Source organism: Falco rusticolus, chromosome 3 (assembly GCF_015220075.1).
Source record: "Falco rusticolus isolate bFalRus1 chromosome 3, bFalRus1.pri, whole genome shotgun sequence".
NCBI lineage: Eukaryota > Metazoa > Chordata > Aves > Falconiformes > Falconidae > Falco > Falco rusticolus.
Window position 1 is genome coordinate 57659184 of NC_051189.1, and position 19466 is coordinate 57678649.

Below are 19466 nucleotides of genomic sequence, written 5' to 3' on the forward strand. Positions count from 1 at the left end.
GTCTTGAAGACTGGTCTAGGGACTGACAAAAAGCGTTTTAAAAATTTCACACTGTAATTCTGATATTTATACTTTCTAATTAACGATCTGTCATAGCCTTAAAGCAGTCTGTTTGCATTTGAGGACTGTGGTGGTGGTAAGAACAATCAACAATAGATGAGGCTTCTGGAAGAGGATAAGAAGTAAAGAAATGTTTATCTTGATGCCAGCAAAGCCAATAGAGATGTGTAGATTTCTGTGATAAATGGATTTCCTGGGGGGTTTCTTCCACTTTGTACAATCTATTGCTTTTATAGACTACAGTATTTTAATAAGTTTATGCTAAAACTGTGGAACAGTAGGTGGATGTCAACAATGTTAAAAAGCCAGGATATGGCTGGCATTGCACCTATGTGCTGCTTGATGGAACATGTTGCAAGGAACATTATCACCTGGAATCCAGAGAGTGGTGGGCCTGACCAAGGAGTTCCTTTTCCTGATCCATGTCCCTGAAGACCTATGTAAATATAAGATATACCTGCTACTCTGTTCTATGATTTCCCCCAGAATGCCTTGCAAACCACAGTGGCAGATACAGTCATAGAAAACAGAGAGGTAAGGATGGTACAAATAACCATTAGACTTCGGTGGAGTACTTTTATCCACTGTCCCTAATCGTCAGTGGCTGCTTATAAAAAGAAAGGGAGCATTCTGGGGCAGAATGCAGCAATTAACAGTGTTGTGGAGATTAACAGCTGGGGAAGAGAAGATTTTTGTCTTACTGGAGGAGGAACTTCATGCTTAAATAAGTCATCAAGGAATCCTTAATATCTAATTTGTGCAGGACCACAGTTTATAATGTCTTTGCCAGTCTTTACCCAGTATGTTTTGTGTTCCTGATATTGAAATTTGAAAAATTAGACCTTCTTGTAAAATAATTCCTAAAGTAAAACGCTTGTACTGTCGGTCTTCTGAGTACTCCCTTTCATTTCTGTTTCTGAATAGCTTGTTACATAAAAGCTGCTTAGGAAGAAGTTGAGGGCTCCAACTCTGTCCTCTGGGATTGAACTAGCACACTTTAGTGTCTTCTTGAATGCTGAGGCATGATTTGCATAGTTTCAATACCAAAGTATTTCTTGAGTTTTTCAGATTTATTAGCTATCTCTTTACATGCATTGGACAATATAACCTTCAAGGATTTACAAGTATTCATGAGAGAGTATAAAGTATGATATTGCATATTAGCTGTATTTTCACAGGTAAGGAGTTTGACAGAGGTGAGTTAAGTGTCAGGACCCAAGTGCATCCATGAAATCCCTTTTAATACAGAAAGAATCGAATCATTTGTTATTTAAAGAAACATCAGCAGCAAATGTTATTGCAGCCTGGCAGTTTTACAGTTATGAGAATTTTTGTTGCTGGAGCAAAGAAAATTGTAGAGGCAGAAGTAATGAATTGGCTGATGAACTAGTCTGGGAACTGATGAGAAAATGCTTGTAAGATCCCAGGTCACACAGCTAGGCAAGGACAGAGCCAAGAAGAGGATTTGGATGTTCTGATTAACATACAGAGGGTCACAGTGAAAAAAATCCACTGAAAGCTCTAATTGCCTTCCCCACCCTGCCCCTCCGTGCAGTCTGCCCTGTTGCTTGTGTCCTTAACCCTGCAGCTTCAATGGAGGGTGTCCGCTCCTCACTAAAAGAAACTCCTGGTATGGTGTAAGAAATGAAACAGCTGAGCTAGTGAGCCCTACCGCTGTGTGAACACTGCTGTCTATATCCGTGCAGATAAAGGGCTAATTTTGGTTTGGGCTTTTTAATTCTTTTCATTTATCTGACACTCAGCCATCTTTACTTCCTCTATGTGACTTCAGGCAGCAAGTCTGTAGGACACGTTTCAAATATAAAGGTATGATCTTATTGTAATGTTAAGATTTACATTGTTGTAGGTGGTCCTTGATTTGAATAAAGAGTTTACAGAATACATAAATTACCCTGCCATACTTGCGATGGGTTCTTGGCTCTTTCTTTTGATCATTGGGCAGGGAGCAGTATTCTTAGTAGTACACGTCAGTGGTCTCACACAGGGGAAAGAAAAAAGCGTGTTTACTGACTTTGAGGTAAAGAACATGTGATCACCCACAGTTGCACCAGCGGTTGTGTTTTGCTGCTGTTTGCATAAAAGAACAGCACAAGTCACAGATGCAGGCTGAAGCATGGGGTAGGAGATGGGTATTTGTGTAAGGAGCGGTAGGTGGGCGCTAGGGCAAACCTCTTGCTGTGGTGTAAAAAGTAGGAGTTGTAAGAGCAGAAAGAGCTGTTAATAAACAGACTCAGGAGAAAAGTAGCTGTGTCTTCATAACACACTGCGTGAGTTACTCTCTGCATCAGAAACGCTGTGACTTAGCAGGGCAGAGCTAATGGGCCCAGACTCATTGAGCACTGGCTCAGCTCATGGAAATAGGTGTGGCACTGTGCTGTGCTGCATGGCCGTCCCATAAGCAGATGGAATGTTCCTGAAAATGAGATGTGTTAGGGTCAAACTGAAGAGTTTTAAAAAAAAAAAAAAAAAAAGGGAGGTGATAAATTGCTGATATTTTTGTCCCATTTGTTGTGACTGAAATTACGCATTTTTCCCTCATTTAGATTTAGGAATATTGGCCAAGCAGAGGAAATGTGACATATCCTCTCTACTCATGCCATACACAAAGGAGTCATAAGAGCATACTGACAAATTAATTACATACTTAAGCTCACTTTTTTGCATCGATTCTTGAAGAGTCCTCATTCCAGTTGCTGAGCAATTGTCAGCAGCAGTGTCACACTTACTTATTTTTTTTCTCCTTTTATCTTGACAGAGAGTGATGTGCACTGTTTCGTTTTGCTTGATTTTATTTTTTCGTTGTTTTTTTCTTGTTCTGGCCCTTGAGCTTTGTGGGAGGCATGAACTGTTCTGGGAAGTCAAAAGAGAGATGAAGAATCAGAAATACAATTAGCAGATGGGTGAAAGTAGATGTAACCTAACAAAGGCCACCCATGTACCTTCTGTGATCTTTTGACTCCCCAGAATGCATTATACTAGGCTTAGGCTGCTATGAACACACATACTTGCTCCTGCTTAGTTGTGTGCATATGTGTGTGTATATACGTATATAAAGTGAAACCTTATTGAATATGTCTGAAGTCATGAGTTTTTTCCTCCCTCAGAAGCTGTAAAATTATGGTTGAATCTTTTTTTTGTCTGCCTAGCAGTGTCTTCATCAGAGCTGTGCATGTGGTTCCCAGCTTTTAACTGCTTGAAAACTTCTCTTTCTCATTTTTATAATTCCACAACACTAACTGCTTAGGTGAAAGGAGTTTCCAAGCCTGGACCTTTCCTAGAGAAGCTGAACTTTGATCTTTGCATGAAGAAAAGTGTTTGCAAGCAGGGACATGTAAGAGAAGGTGCTTCGTTTCTCTGTAAGGTTCTGCAAAAGCACTGCTGAGAGTTGTTGGTAGAACTTGTGAAAGCTTCAGACAGGTGCAGTTCCAGCTGGAAGCAGGGAGGAGGGTAAGAGAGGACAGACACGTTGCACCTCTGCTGTGCCTCCTTATCTTGCCCACTGAACTGATCTACAGGATATTTAGATGGGTTTAAGATCGTTCCTTTCAACAAACACAGATGGTGTGCTAAACTAGGTTGCAGATCCCAAGCAATTTCAGCAGCAAACTCTAATTAAACCGTTCTAGCAATTAGTGCAGGAAAATCTTGAAGGAAACCCTGGTGAGCCAGGGCAGGATTTGCTCCCTTGTTCAGATGACACCAACCCAAACAGAACTGTAGCTACTCCAAAGAGAGAGGACAGTGTTTCTAGGCAGGCAGCAAGTAGTTTGTGCCATCTGTGCAGTATGACTGCAGGGAAGAGAAACCTTTCCGAGTGAGCCAATAAAAGTTAGTTGAGGTGCATTTTCAGTTGATTTAAGTCTCAGGGTAAGCTGAGAATACAAGGAGACGCTTTCTGTAAGCAGCGTGGTGTTAAGGGGGTAGAGCTTTACAGAAGCTGCTTAAGTAAGTAGAGTTCCTGCAATTAATTTTTGTCTTTTCAAATAACCTCATTTTAGCTTACAGGAGCACTTGCAGGCACACTGGCAGGTAGGAGTAATGAAAGAGGTCTTCTGTCTGTTTTCTGAGCGTGAGACAAAATACTGAATGAGGAGATTTCCAAAGATACACAGGGCGGCTGGTTACTAGCCCCTGAGGGAAATCAAGGTAGTTATTTGCCATTTCTGAAGTTGCAGGCATGTCTTCCCCTTCCCTTCTCCTCCCACCCTCCCATGCCAAGTTATTCAGAAAAAAATGGATAGCAGGGCGTTTGTATACCCACATTTTAGATGAAGTTTTGACATTTTTTAACTTCAATTTTTAAGCGGCATAGTCTGAATTGAGCCTTGGTTGCTGATAGGCATCTCAGATTGAGAGGAAGAAAAAACCCAAAGGTTTCTTTTAAGGAAGGCAGAAGGAGGAGCAGGGGTGAAACAGCATGGAGAAGACATGGATCCCAACCTGAACAGGGTAGAACAGGAGGAGCAACTGAGGACAACTTTAAGTGCAGTTAGGTAAACAACAAATGTTTGTTGTTTACCTGATTGCCTGAACAAAGCAACAAGAGTTGACTGCTTCTAGCAGTGTGTCCTGCCTTAGGGGAAATGTTTAGAGGGAAGGGAGCTGAAGGGAGCTAAAGTGGCACTAGTAAGTGGTCCATCACTAAACACTTGCCACTGAAGTCAGTCTAGTAAAAGTAAAAATTTTTCTCAGTGGCTCAAATTGTATTTTGTTCAACAGTAGTCTAACAGCAGTGTTTAGTTAGTAAGCAGACAGCTGCTACAAAATACCTAAGTGTCTGTCTGAGCTGCTGAGAAAAGAAGAAAAAACTGCAGAGTGAAAAGTCCCCCAAAAGGGTAGTACTGGAGAGAGAGAAAAGCCCCAGTGATGGTTCTCTTTGCTTCAATGCTGAAGTGTTAATTCTTGTAGCTATTTTCACTACCCTTCAGCAGAGAAGGTAAGAGATCTAAGCCATGCGCAGCTTCACAGGGTGGCTAGGAAAGCTGGCACAAGCTATACACCTTTAGCCTTCCTGTTGCCGTTGTGATAGTGACAGAGAGCGGAGATGTCCAAGGGCAACCTCAGTCCTGAAGAAGGTCGGTGGCAGAAGCATTGTTGAATTGAGACGTGGCAGGATTTCCAGTGCCAGCATTTACAAGCCATATACCTTTTCCTTAGAAGGAGGAGGAAAAAAAAAAGGGGGGGGGGGGGTGGACACACGCGAGAGGGGAATTTTATGGTGGTCCGTTAATTTTATGGTGAGACATCTGGGACCTGGGCCAGCAACACATATTCTGCCAATTCTGGCATCCCTCAAGTGACAGAGTTAGTTGAAGTGGAGTATGTGCAGGAACAGAGACACTGGATTATAAACCATCACAGGGAGGCTGTGTTGTCGTCCTGATGTGACTGACTCATGTTGTTACCCATTTTAGGACCTGCTGCTGCGGCCTCTCTGGTGTCATTTTCTGCTGGGCTGACACAGAAGCCTTTCTCCAGTGATGTCGGCGTGGTTCACTTTAACAAAGTGCTTGTGAATGATGGGGACTATTATAACCCCAATACAGGTAACAGTGAAAGAAGGACTCACAGGGACGCCAGATGAGCAGTAGCATGGGTTTGCCAGTGTTTGATGCTATCTCAGGCCTTGCTAGTGCATTGAACAAAATAAGTTCACCTAAACCAGACACACCTGGGTAAAAGCTTCTTGTGGATGTGGCCAGGCATGCACTTTGCCACTGCTGGTTTTCCACAACTGCCCAGTAATACTGAGGCCCACCTCACCACTGTCTGCTGTGCCAGCAAGGTGATTGTGCTCCTCAGCCCACCTCGAGTCAGCTGAGCCTGGGCAGCCGAGGTGAGGTTCCTTGCTAACCCACTTCACTGCAGCTCAGCCAGCTGGGTCACCTGGGGGAGAGGAGGGAGATGGGTGATACATGCTGCCTCCCCAATAGCAGTAACTGCAGGCTGCTCCCTTCTTGAGCAGAGTGTTGCGTCACTTGAGGGTGTTAGGCATGCTGCTGGGGACTTTCACAGCATGTGGGTGCCTCTTGCCCCTTCGCCTAGCTCTGAGTCATGGCAGCTGCTTAGAACAGGAGATTTCTGAATGTGGACAAGACCTGCTTATGTCCTGAAGGACGGGTAAGCTGTAACACAAAAGCAAGCAACCCTTTGCCTTCATGACTGATGTCAGTTGGTCAGCTACCCAGGCTGACCTTGTCACAGTTACCTATATGTAGCAATGGGTGTTGGTTTATGTTTGTCATAGTGCTTAGAGCGATCAGATCTCTCAGTTTTTAATAACTCCAAAAAGCTCAGTCTGTCTCTTTTCTGCAGGCATTTTCACATCACCCTATGAAGGGCGCTATCTGATCACTGCTGTGCTGGCCCCAGAGAGGGACGAGTACGTAGAAGCAGTGCTGTCCGTCTCCAACGCAAGTGTGGCTCAGCTCCATACAGCTGGGTACAGAAGGGAACTGCTGGAGTATCACAAACCCTACTCGGGGAAACGGACCTGTGGTGGTCCTGGGACGTTCCACCTTGTTCTTCACCTCAAAGCAGGAGATGAAGTAAATGTCGTTGTAACAGGAGGCAAACTGGCGTACACAGACTCTGACGAAATGTACTCCACGTTTAGTGGGGTTCTCCTTTATCCTTCCATTTCTCATGTTTAGATTTACCTTGAACAGGAGAGAAGGGTAAGATATTCAGAAGAAATTAAATGTAATAAAATTCAAAGCTTTAATATATTCTGTTTATATATTTGATTTCAGTGATGGGTTTATATCTCTCTATACTGAGACCTTTTCCTTGTCCCATTTCCAGAGGTAGCTACAAAAGACATGTTTCTGTAGCTAAATTAACTCCTTCCCAAGCCCTTGTTTACTTGTACAAGCAAACAACTGTTCAAACAACAAATATGATTTTATGAGATACTTCTCCACTGTGCTCCTACTATCACCTATTAAATTGTCTTTGCAGTTTTCTCCCTAGTTTTTAAAATTGTCCCTAGTATATCAGAGTTTACATCACTGCTGAAGTTTACAGTTGTGGTCAGCTATTTTCATGTTTTCAGTAAAGCGGGGCCAAGAAAGTGAAATTGTATTGACACGGTTGATGACTTATTATTCCTTATGTTATTTAGTATGTTGGGTCCAGTGAATTCGCATAAACAATTTGCTCAATGCAATTGCTAACCATGATGGTTCAAAGCAAAATGATAGTCATCTGCATCAGTTACCTTTTTTCCTTTAAGGGCCAAACACAGTGCTAGAGACAAGATGAATGACTTATTCCAATCAAGTGGAAGCAGCCGGGCAGAGAGAAACTTACCTTGCCTCAGCTTGCCACCGGGCAGATGTGAGTGTAAGGTGCAGTTGCTGCTACTGAAGGATTTAGAACAGTTACTTTCAATTGATACGGTAAAAGAGAGGATCAGTTAAGTATGATGCTCTTGAGATTATAGCTTGAAACGAATAAAACAGTTAAGAAAAATGTCAATTGTCTATGCTTAGCTAGAAAAATGGTAATTCTGAAATGTTTAAAAAAATTCTACAAAGTTTGCTTCTGGCACTCTTACAGTATTTGCATTAAAAAGGAAGTTTTCCTTGTTGCATTGTAGAATACAAATCAGAGGAAAAATTGTTGATAGAGGAGAATAGTCTTATTAGCCAATACTGTCAAATGCACAAACCAGCCATCTGCACTGTCTTTGTTGTAGCAGCCTCCTGCATTGGTGCCTTTGAGTGAGGTTTGTTTTAACACTCATTGTCTGTTTATATGGGGAAAGCAACTTTTTTACCTTAAACAGATTAACACATTTGGGGCAACGGTATTTTCTCGTACTAGCCCCTTTGCAGTGGAGGTAACAAAAATGGTGTTTTGGCTCTCTAAGCATTTTGATCTTTTTCATGGCTGGAAAAAAAAATATATCTAGCCACACTTTACTGAGAGCAGGACTGTTCATTTGTCATCTATGTATTCTCATGTAAACTGATCCTTTTAATAGCCTATTTGTGCTGTATAGAGCTGTATTTATCGTAGTGGTTTGTGTAGTATGTTTTTCTTCTTGCAAATGTAGAACAGCTGTTTATGGCCTCAGAACAAAGAATTCCTTTAGGTGAAGGAAGAACTCCCCATGCTGTAAGCAGCACAGTATGGTTAGGTGAAGCCCTTCCCATCTGAGGAGGTCAGATGAAGACTTACGCCTTTGTTACTTAGTTTTGGAATAGATAGTCCTCAATAACTCTGTTTCCAGGCAATGAAACAGGGCCTTCCCACAACAAACTGTCAGGTGGAAAAAGCTTTCCCTCTGCAGAGGAACTCTGAGTCAGTCCCTGTGCGGCTGGGATTGCACGGGGGGAGCTGTGAGCACGGGAAGGAAATTGTGAGCAGAGTTGTAAAGCACCTGGGTTTAAGAAGAGCTCTTGGCACCTGATTTTGAGAAATGACAGTGTTACGGCTAAGCAGATAGGACTGGATGTATTTTGTAGCAGGGAAGGCTGTTCCTGTAAAAGCAGCTGTTAGTCAGCAGCCAAAGATGTACAGTGAACTTGCATTTCACAGCTTGATAAAGGGAGCCACCGTCTCATCTCCTGCACATTTGTCTTGATCTGTGCCAGCCTGTGAGGCATTAGCATGCAGTTAGGAACCACATACTTGTTTACTTGTTCAAGGGGGGGGTAGTTTTCTTTTATTCTAAAGCAACAGCCCCTTTCTGTCCCATACCTTTCTAGGTCTCAAAGGTACAGACAGGAAGGATTGTTTTCTGTGTTTTCAAAAGCCAATTACATCAACCACTTTTTTTTTTAAACATAATTTCTTATTATGTACAAAAGCCAGAGTCACTTTTCCTTCTAGATTATTTTCTCTCTCAAGAAAGTTGTGTTCTCCAAGAAGTTGGCTCCAGACTATGTGTGACTCAAGTGTTGTCAGATTATTGTTGCCTGTTCTAAAAATGACTCATGGAAACAAACAAAATGAGCTGAGCGCTTAGGGAGACCTAGCTGGCAAACACAACCTCCCATCTCCCGCAGCTGAGACATTTTTAAGTATCAGCAGAGCAAGTTTAGTGCTATAGTTACAAAAGTTGTATCATCTAATTCTTGCCTAACCGCTCTGGTAGATGTCCAGATCCAACCCACAAATTTTCACGAGCCCAGTTCCGCTGATGGGACAGGGCCATCTCTTACCAGGTTTCTGCCTGTGCCCAGGATCTGCTGCTGCTGAGATTCTTTGAGCCCTCCTGAGGCAGCGTAACTGGTACTTGTACATGGGTATAAAGCATTCACAAACCTGTCACAGCAGGGCCCGGTCTCAATGGCATATTTTGAGGACACCTTTTAGAGCTTTTAGGGATAGTTTCCCATCCACCATTTCTAGCAGCACAGTGGCTAAAGCTATTGACCTTTTACAAAGAACCTCTGTCTTAGATTCCTGCCTTTGTTGAGGGAGACTTGGCCCTTAATTTCCACTTCCTTGGTAATTGCTGTAACCAGGGTAGGTGGCTTGGTTCCTCCTAATGAGATTATTTTCCTGGAGCCTACAAGGTGGAATAATCACCCAGCTGGGAAGACCACAGCGCTGTAGCTCCTGAATAGCAGAGGGGGGAACCCGAGTTCCAGTCTCTGCTCCAGCTTGGATAAAACATTCATTAAAGCAGTAGCTGAAGCACAGATGCGTTCATGGGCCTGCTGAGGGTTTGCTCCATACAGGACAGCCCAGCTTCTGGAAGGAAGGAGCAAGAGCCCTACTCCAGAATATCCTGAACCCACTGTTGGAGCATTTATATCTTCGATCTTAACATCTCTTCACATCTTCATCTTAAACAGAACAAGGAAATGCCTGTACTGAAAGGAACATTTCACACTGTGGGTTCATGATTTGACCACCCCATCCAAGATCATCCACTGGTTTAAATAGGAAGCATCTGTTAACCAAGAAAGCCTTAAAAAAACCACCCTGTAAATGGGAGCCGAGGCTGGTATGCTGCCTGTTTCAAAAATCACAGTACTACCTTTTAGAGCTGCTTTGTAGGTAGCTTTGTAATGCAGTGTATAAGGACTGCGAGATTCTTTAGCAAAACAGCATCTGTTGTGCCAGGTTCTCCCATTTGACCTCAAAACAGGAAGAAAACCAAACCATACCAGGTGAAGTACAGACGTGTCTGACAGCCCCTTAGCTAGGCATGAGGCATGATTTCTCAGGGACTGTCCAAATATCAAAACCAGCAGAGTCCCCAAGGCAGCATTGCTTGCGGGACAGGTAAGTTCCCACAGCTAGGTCATCTGAAGACAAGCCAGCGTGCTGACAGCCAGAGAGGCTCTGCTCTGGGCAAACATGTGAGGCGTATCCTAAAGCAGTATGGAAAAAGGCAAAAAAAGGGACGTGTAGATCAATTGTATCCCCAGGAGAGCTTGGAGCAAAACTGGAATATCCATCACAAAACATGTCAAAAAAACCAAACCAAACAAGCTACCTCATTATTTTAATTTGCTACTACGACTTCACACACCGTGGAGACATTTCTATACTGACCACTCAACACAATGAGGATTTTCTGTGTCCTTTCAATGTATGCCAGGTTACTTGCAGTTTTTGTGCAGTTTCACTGAGAGACTCTAGTCAGCTTGGTGAGGCCAACCAGCCAGTCAAGAAAATTTACAGTCGAAGGAAATAGAGTAAGCTGTAAATGGAAAGCATAGGGAGGCAACTTGAAACAAAACGCCCACCACCTCCCAATACAGCTTTAAAATGCACTGGGAACGCAAGGTAAAGGGCTCCTCAACTGCAACCAGGAGATCCAAATCAGGATTAAATTGTTTCCTGAGAATACATCATGCATTTGGAAGTGAGTTTTATCTGCTGAGTCCTTATGTTACGGCCCAGTAGTGGATATGGACCTATTTCACCAGAACTACAAATGCACTTAGTCTCAGCTTGGAGATGGGAAGAATATGCGCTCCACTGAGACTTGATCAGCAGGTACGCTTGGGCTGCTAGTTGCTCCCAGGTAATAGCATAAAGTTCAGATTGTCAAGTTACCAGGAACACCTGGGGGCTATGTCCTGTCATCACAAGACGGACTTGCACTCGAGCCAGCACCAACAACGTACCCTGCAGACTGCAGAAGGAACAGCTCTGCCAGCCCTTTGTGTATGGGAGACTTCAAAGAACATCTTGTAACATGCTACTACAGAAGCAGGTTTTGACCTTCATCCATTTTGTTATCTTGATTGTGAACAAGGGAATATTACTGTAATTTTTCAGCAAAAAGAACAGCGCGTTTGAGAGTATGCTTTAGGTGTGCATGTGTATACATATGTTCATGTACATATATAGAGAGGGAGAGTAATATCGAGGAATATGAAGAAAATTGTGTGGTGGAAAACAACTGCGAATATGTCCAAATAAAGCCTACCTGTTGTGTGATGTCTTGATGCTCTCTCGCTTTCCACTGAACACAGCTCTGTAAACCTAAGTTTTTGCTCTCTCCTCCACAACTTTGGAAACTGCAGCTTCTGACTTCACAGTCAAGTCTGCATGTATATTTTCAGCGTTTATTCAGCGTCAAGCAGTGTTGCATAGGCTTTGTACGGTACACAGAAGTTCTGCCCACACCGCTCTTACCCGTCTTTGTTGCTTATTGAGTGCTCCGAGTCCTGGCTCATCAAAAGTTAAAGCTTGTTAAGGACATTGTCCAAATGCCTCTTAAACACTGACAGGCTTGGGGCATCGACCACCTCGGTAAAGAAATGCTCCCTAATGTCCACTCTAAACCTCCCCGGTGCAGCTTTGAACCATTCCCATGTGTCCTGTCACTGGATCCCAGGGAGAAGAGCTCAGCACCTCCCTTTCCACTTCCCCTCCTCAGGAAGCTGTAGAGAGCCATGAGGTCACCCCTCAGCCTCCTCTTCTCCAAGCTAGACAAGCCCAAAGTCCTCAGCCGCTCCCCACAGGACATGCCTTCCAGCCCTTGCGCCAGCTCTGTTGCCCTCCTCTGGACACATTCAGGGACCTTCACATCCTTCTGAAATTGTGGGGCCCAGAACCGCACGCCGTACTCGAGGCGAGGCTGTACCAGTGCTGAACACAGCAGGATGATCACCTCTTGTGACCGGCTGGTTGTGCTGTTTGATGCCCCCCAGGACGCAGTTTGCCCCCTGGGCTGCCCGGGCACCCTGTGACTCACAGCAGCCTGGTGCCGACCAGCACCCCCAGAGCCCTTTCTGCGGGGCTGCTCTCCAGCCACTCCTCCCCCAGTTTATACTGGTGCCCCGTGTCACTCCGTCCCAGGTGCAGAACCCAGCATTTGGATTTGTTGCTAGACTTCATCCCATTAATCATTGCCCAATGCTCCCATCTATCCAGATCCCTCTGCAAGGCCTCTTGCCCCTCAAGAGAGTCAGCAGCACCTCCCAGTTTGGTATTGTCAGCAAACTTGCTAATGGTGCATTCAGCTCCTGCATCCAGATCGCTGATAAAGATACTGAACAGAACTGGCCCTAGAACTGAGCCCTGAGGAACACCACTGGTGACCAGTTGCCAGTCAGCTGTAGCCCCAGTCGTGACAACCCTTTGGGTTCTACCCTTCAGCCAGTTCCAGGCTGAACTGTTCAGGTTATGTTGCTTATTCTCACCAGAACATGTACACATGAAGTATCATCAGAAGTGGGGAACACAAGATCATAGAGTATAGCAAGGTAGGAAGGAGAAGGAAAAAGGTGAAGGCACGGAAAGACTGGAACAAAAGAAACTACTAGGAAGAAAACATGAGGTGCACCAGCTTTCAGTGCTGGGGTAAGCAAGTCTGGCAGCCACCCAGTCCTTAAAGCAGAATTCAGATGAATTCAGACTGAAGAGGAGTATTTAGTCAAAACCGCACCTATCTGGCATACTTCCTTAAAAGCAAAGGCTTTTGTAGCAACTCCTGAGGAGGTGGCTTAGCACTGGTTGTAGTTCTCCCAATACAGTTGGTTGTGCCCTGTTCAAAGACCTACACATGAAACCCGTTAACACAAGTCCTCGCTCCTGATGGCTCAATATCTGTTCTCCCACCGAGCCGCAGCTTGGCTGGGAAGCCTTCCCAACGCACACCAGCCTGGGGCCTCAGCCCAAGCTGGCAACCACTCCCGCCACGGAGAAAAACACGGCACGCGGGGTTACAGCACTGGGGTCTTTCTGCTGTTCCTTGCTACAGTCCCCTACACGGTTAAAGGGGTCCTGGGAATTGCCAGTATGGGACAGGAACGTCTATGTGGATTTGATAAATTTGTCTAAGACAACGGGAGAGGACGAAAAGCATGGTGTACCGTCATGCTTAGAAAACACTATGCATGGAAGTGGCCACCCCTGCCAGACAGAAGACCCTGATAAGCCCTGGCCGTGTCCAACAGTGAAACCTCTGGAAGCTCTGAACTGTCCCCCTCCCTCCCATGCAGCATGTGACACCTGCCTGGGAAACCCTTCAAGCGGCCAGCGGACTCACGGCTCACCACCACTCTGAGAGCTCGGCTGGCAACTGCAACAAGTGGGAGCACACACGTGCCTCCCAGCCAGAACGGTGCACACGTTGCTTCCTGGGGGCCGCCACGTACAAACTGCATGACGTAACTCTGGAAACGATGCCCTGCACACACACAGGGAAGTACCCATTCTTGGAAACGGTGACTCTATTCTTTACACATCTAAGACACTTGCTCCAACAGAAAAATCCTTCCACAAAGAACAAGATCACCCCAGTAGAAGTCCATCAGGGCAAGACGGACACAGGAGAAACACCACCAGCTCAGAAGTGTTTTTGCAACAGATCTGAACGTTTGGCACATACAGGACACACCACCTTTCCATTGCTTGCACTGGCACAGCCACTCCCTGCACACAACAAGCAAGTACTGAAACCTAGGTGTGAAAGATGGGCAGTGAAAAGAGCGTGGTGTGAGGAGTGAAGTGCCCAAGGTGTGAAGAGAAGGGTGCAGCGCTTGAGCAGAATCACAGGGGAAACCCAACAACAACGCAGGAGACAGAACTCTAGCAGAAAGCTCTGTGCCTGGGCACAAGGAGAGTGAATGGGTGCTGGGGGCGGCAACACAAGTGACGCACTGCATAAGGATCAAAAGGCACAACATAGTTTACACCTCCGTGCAGATGTGTCATACTTCTATGCGTGACAAACAGCTGCATTTTCTAAGGTAGGCTGCTAGATAGCTGCATTTACCAACAGCAGCAAGAGACCAGGAAGAATAAGCTTCTACTGAAAGCTTGAGGTCCCTTTCACGATAATGGCCTCAAGCAGTTTAACAACTGTCACGGAAGACAAGACTCTTTGCCTTGAAAGGAGAAAGTTAACTTTGATGGAATTCAGTTAAAACTCCAAATTACAGCAGACGAACAAAAGCTGAAGCTAGGCAGCCACGAGTTTTTCTTCAAGGCAGCTTGTGTATCCCCAAGTCATGCATCTGTTACCTGGTACTCTATAATATTAATGCATGTTTGCTTTTCATTATAGTTATAAACCAATATCGGTACTGGAACAAAAGGTAAGTTAGATAGCAGCAACTATTTATCAGTTATACAAATACTCTGACAAAAGTAAACTGAGTGCTACAGAAAGAAAATGTATCACAGTCCTTAGAAGAGCAACTTGAATTCTGTGTAAAATATGAATACAATTCAAACACTCCCACATTTGCTAGACTAGCAATACAAGAATTCCCAAGTACAAAGTGAAGAAAAATTCTAGTTTAAGTTTGTTTATTGTGATAACATCGTTCTGAACATCAATAAACATTGCACGGAAGTGTGGGTTACTGTACCCAAGATAGTCCAGTCTTAACAAAACCCACTGTAGCGGTATGACCACAGATTTGACAATTTTAAACACACTACCTTATAAGTGATTGGGTTGCTTAACAATCAAGTATTCCACATCTTCAATGCAAAAATGCAACAAATGTTTGAAGAGAGTTTTCCCACCCTCAAAATAAACCAACATTTTAACTTTCATCTGGAATTAACACTGTAAACAAAATCCAAAACGATCCCACTCTATTCAGATTTTAACTTTGGAAACTAAAACTTCTTCAGGCAAAAGTGACACTTTAAAGGCATCTCAAATTCACTATGTATTTTTGATATTTCATTATGAATTTGCATTACAGTCATTTAAACGTTCTCTCGTATGACAGCATTTTCCAGAAGACTTGTATGAAATATTAACATGAAATCTCATCTCTCTTGTCTTTACCATAAGTGGATTCAAAGTTTGCTTCAGAAGTTCCATAACAGAGTTGACACAAGTGTTAAAACTTTTCCAGTTGAAAAAAAAAAAAAGTTTTAGGAGGAGTATACTGATGACAGGAAGCTAAGGATACATGAGCCAAGACGCACATGCAACTGTATACTGTTAGGGATAAGAGCCCAACCTTTTGAAGTACAAACATGCTTGGTACTGTAAAAATAAAAATCCAGAAATGTGTACCACTTGAATTACTGATCTTTAAATAATTACAGAAAATGGGTAATATCCAAGTCACTAACAAGTTTTGAATTGCAATGTTCTTTACTTCCAGACAGGTGTCATTGATTCAGCCTTTGACATGGTTCCAATAAGTATCTGCATCTTCAACAACACAGTCTTAACAGGGGTGTGCATGTGCCTACAGACATACACACTTAGAAGTTCCTCTTTCACAGAAAGAATGATTTAGCTTGCGCTAATTGGAAAGAAGTATAGCACAACTTGTTCTCAAACACTAGTTTCAGGCCACTTCTCTCTACTAAGGTCACAAAAGACAGGCTAATGCATAATTCTTATTTACCCCACTTCATATTAATATTGCAGCACAAGCCTACAGTTTGATAGTAATGAGATGTCGTTTCTAGAGTCAGTAAAGTGCCCAGCAGCCCAAATTACATAGGTATGCAATGACAGGTACAGTGCCCCCAGATTCTGTCCCTAAACAGGGTTCACAAACAATCTGAAAAGCTTCAAACAAGCCAGATTTAGAAGAACAAAAGAAAACCCCCACCCTACTCATATCAGAGACCTGAAGAACACTTTTACATTTTATCAAAAACCAAGTATCAAACCTGTAGCTGTTACAGGGAAAAAAAAAAGATTTTTTTTAACTAAGCAACTTGTTGGACATCCCTATAATGCAAAATAACATGTTAGCAGAATGAGGAGCTCTCTACAACCACACAACCCCCATATTCATACCAGCTTAAGTTATATGCATTTGGAGATACACCTGATACTATTTTTTCCACATTGCTCGTTTACTCACGTCCCCACCTTAATAACCACAGCTCAATTTTATGACAATCTGAAAAGATTAATTGAACCGAAGAGAAAAAAAATTAATCAAGTTAAAAAAATCATCATCATCATCAAGCAAGAAAGATACAGCCAAACCTTGGAAACAATCTGTCCTACTTGGAAACCCATCCCAGCTTCATGAAGTGCTTTTATTTTTAGAAAACCTGTGTAATACCAGGGCCACCAAGAATAAGTTGAGCATGGTAAATAAAATTTTGACATCCACAAAGGACTGTTTTAGGAAAGGCAGCTTTACTCCCTTTATGTAAAATAAAATCTTTAGATAGAATATTTTGTCTTGTAATTAAAATACTTTATTATGCTGGATTCTTATTTATTTACTTTAAAGTATTTAAGTGACTTAAATCCCATTGATATTCAAAGCACTTGGTGATCATGAAAATTTCAGTTTCTAATGAAGTCTATGGAATAAAAGATAAGAAAAAGAATGGAATGATCTTTGTAAGCGTCTGACAGTAAAAAAACAAAAAAAAAAAACCCCAACCAAAAAAACCCAACAAAAAAAAAGTAGTAAGAGCAAACTATCCTATGAGTTGAATCCTGTGAAATCCACTTAAACACAAAGTAGACTGGTGACAGGACCAAGATTTTGCTGAAACAGTCACGGAAAGCATTGTTCTCATTGTACAAGAATAAGGATGCCTTTCGGTTCACTGACATGCATGGCACACCGTGACAGAGCGGTAATTTTTCTTTCCTGCTCTCATACTCCTGCTTTGAAAGAGGGGCTCCATGTTGATTTTGCTTGCCTCCACTCTTTAATGTTTTACAAACACAGGAATACACTAGAGTTTGATAAAAAAAAGTTATTTCATTCATATAGTGATCTAAAAATGACACACACCCCCAGCGCTTCACCAACTGTCCAGCATCAGCTGGTGTTGTATCAGAACTGTGGGTTAAGACTACTCAGCCTGATAAATGAAAGATCATATTCGCAGGGGGGTGGTGGTGGTGAAATCCTCTAAATGTACTCTTTTGCAGGTAGTGGGGGAGAGAGCTCCCTTCCCACGTTCGGCCCAAGTAAGCTGAAGCAGAGGGGCCTGCCCAAGCTGCTTCTGCCAAGCGCAGCCCCTGGTGCAGGCACCAGGGCAGGTAGCCATACAAATGCCTTCTAAAGATCACTGACACTGCCCTGCACGCTTCCCTGCTCCCACTGGGAGTGCTGCTTGGGAACTGGGAACAGAGCTTACCCCGGAGCCTGGTGGAAGCTGCCCCTGGAAGGATCTTTAATGTGTGGCCCCATGAACTTGCTTAAGGTGTCGCAGAGAAGACTGTGCCCAGAAAGCCCAGGACTGATGTTTAAATGACTGTAGTCCTTAAGCCCTCTGGACTGGTGAAACGGTACATTCTCACCATAGATTTGTCCAAAGGAGGTTAAACCACTAACTCAACTTACAAAGCAGAACCACCTTTGCCTTCAACTATTTCTGGAGAGAAATACTAGCTGCTTTTCCAGCTGATGAACACCAGACTTGGAATGCAATTTGTTCACAGGTTCTGATCTGAACCTGAGGAATGAACAGCATAATGTTTATGAATAACCCAAAACTTAATAAAAGGAAGAAAAAAAAAAAAAAAAAAAAGGTTTTCTTCTGCTCTGCAGCATTTAACCATTCTCATAGCTGAAATCTCATTATTGAGCTGCATTTCCTTCCAGCTAATGAAAACCTGCAATACAGAATTCTGGAAAGACCTGCAGTATACAATTAAAAAATTAAATACATAGTTTTTCAGTATTACAATTCCCTGAATATAATCTGTACATACGTTTTACTGGCCTACACAGCATACACACACATATGCATCATTTCTGTGTTGAAAAAGGAAATAAAAATACCTGCTCCCCAACTCTTACAGAAATGTTCAAGATTTTTCTTGATGGAAATATAACATGACATAGCGCAGCCTGGAAACAACAAAAGCCATACAAGTATCTGAAGACAACTTTCATTTTAACAAGCTGATGAAGTTTGAAACATTGCATGTAAAAAAAGTAATAAGCAGAGTTAGTTTGAGTGTGAACTGTACAAGCAGTCTTGTACATGTGACAAAAGGCATATTTACATTTAAAGAGGAATTTTATGTCTTCAGTCTGTCAGGCTAGTAATGTCTACACATTTTCTGTATTTTAACTGAGAAAGAGCACACTGGTCTTATGTTCTGGTTCCTTTTAAAAATGGCCCAATTGCCCATGTGAACATTAGACCACGTTTTTTATTAACTGGTCTGACATTCTATTTGGCAGTTTCCATACACTTTTTGGCTTCATTTTAGAAAATATACTATTAACACCAATACCAAAAAAAACCCCAAACCAAACCAAAAAACCCCAATGCATTCCTGCCTACCCTCCCCCTCCAAAACAAAAAGAACACCCACTATGTTTACAATATGGTCTGTATTGATGAAAATGCAAAGTCATAGTTTACCTCAGCATTTAGCTGCCCTGAAGCACTTGGGTACCATGACCATCAATGACAGGCCAATCTCAAGTGCCTTAGAACAGGTATATAAAAACAAGCAATAAACAAACAAAAAACCCCAACACAATCCCCCCCCCCCCCCCCAAAAAAAAAATTAAGACAGTTAAGACAGTAGCTTTGCATTTTCTTTGTTTTAAACCAACGGAGTTAAAGTGATTTCTTTAGTAAGACTTAACGGTACCAGTATAGAAATTAGCATATTCATTAAGAAAGTTCTTCACATTTAAGCTGAAGTTGAGTAGCTGAATATGAAATTCCATCTCTAGGTGAGAAGTATTTTTCAGGCCAGGTCATCCATGTTAAGGTCAGGAAGAGGCTCTCTCCAATAGCAAAAAGAGCTGAATTCTGGGCATGGAAATGCAGAACTCTGTTCTTTATTAAGCAATGGGAACACATGTTCCACAAGCTCACTTAGTCTGAAATACCTATATTAAAAAAAAAACAACAAAAAAACAGACCATTATTTAACGGTCTAGTCACTGTTCAGCAGTAGCCAAAAAGGAGCTTTAGAAGTCTAGACCAGAAAGCTACAGTCAAATAAGGCATGACTACTGCAGAAGCAATTTTCAACTTTATTTTGC

General features: G+C 42.8%; 2 protein-coding genes across 9 annotated transcripts in view; one reads left to right on the forward strand and one right to left on the reverse strand.

Annotated features, from left to right (window-relative positions):
- The window catches only part of EMILIN2 (elastin microfibril interfacer 2), a 37563-nt gene extending 26073 nt beyond the window's left edge, over window positions 1-11490 (forward strand). For both annotated transcript variants that reach the window (XM_037381423.1, XM_037381424.1), the window contains 2 exons: window positions 5496-5627; window positions 6397-11490. In XM_037381423.1, coding sequence (XP_037237320.1) covers window positions 5496-5627; window positions 6397-6734 — 470 coding nt within the window. In that variant the 3' untranslated portion in view covers window positions 6735-11490. The remainder of the gene's footprint in view (window positions 1-5495; window positions 5628-6396) is intronic.
- A 3304-nt stretch (window positions 11491-14794) lies between these two features.
- The window catches only part of LPIN2 (lipin 2), a 47211-nt gene continuing 42539 nt past the window's right edge, over window positions 14795-19466 (reverse strand). For all 7 annotated transcript variants that reach the window (XM_037382307.1, XM_037382309.1, XM_037382303.1 and 4 more), the window contains one exon: window positions 14795-19310. In XM_037382307.1, coding sequence (XP_037238204.1) covers window positions 19166-19310 — 145 coding nt within the window. In that variant the 3' untranslated portion in view covers window positions 14795-19165. The remainder of the gene's footprint in view (window positions 19311-19466) is intronic.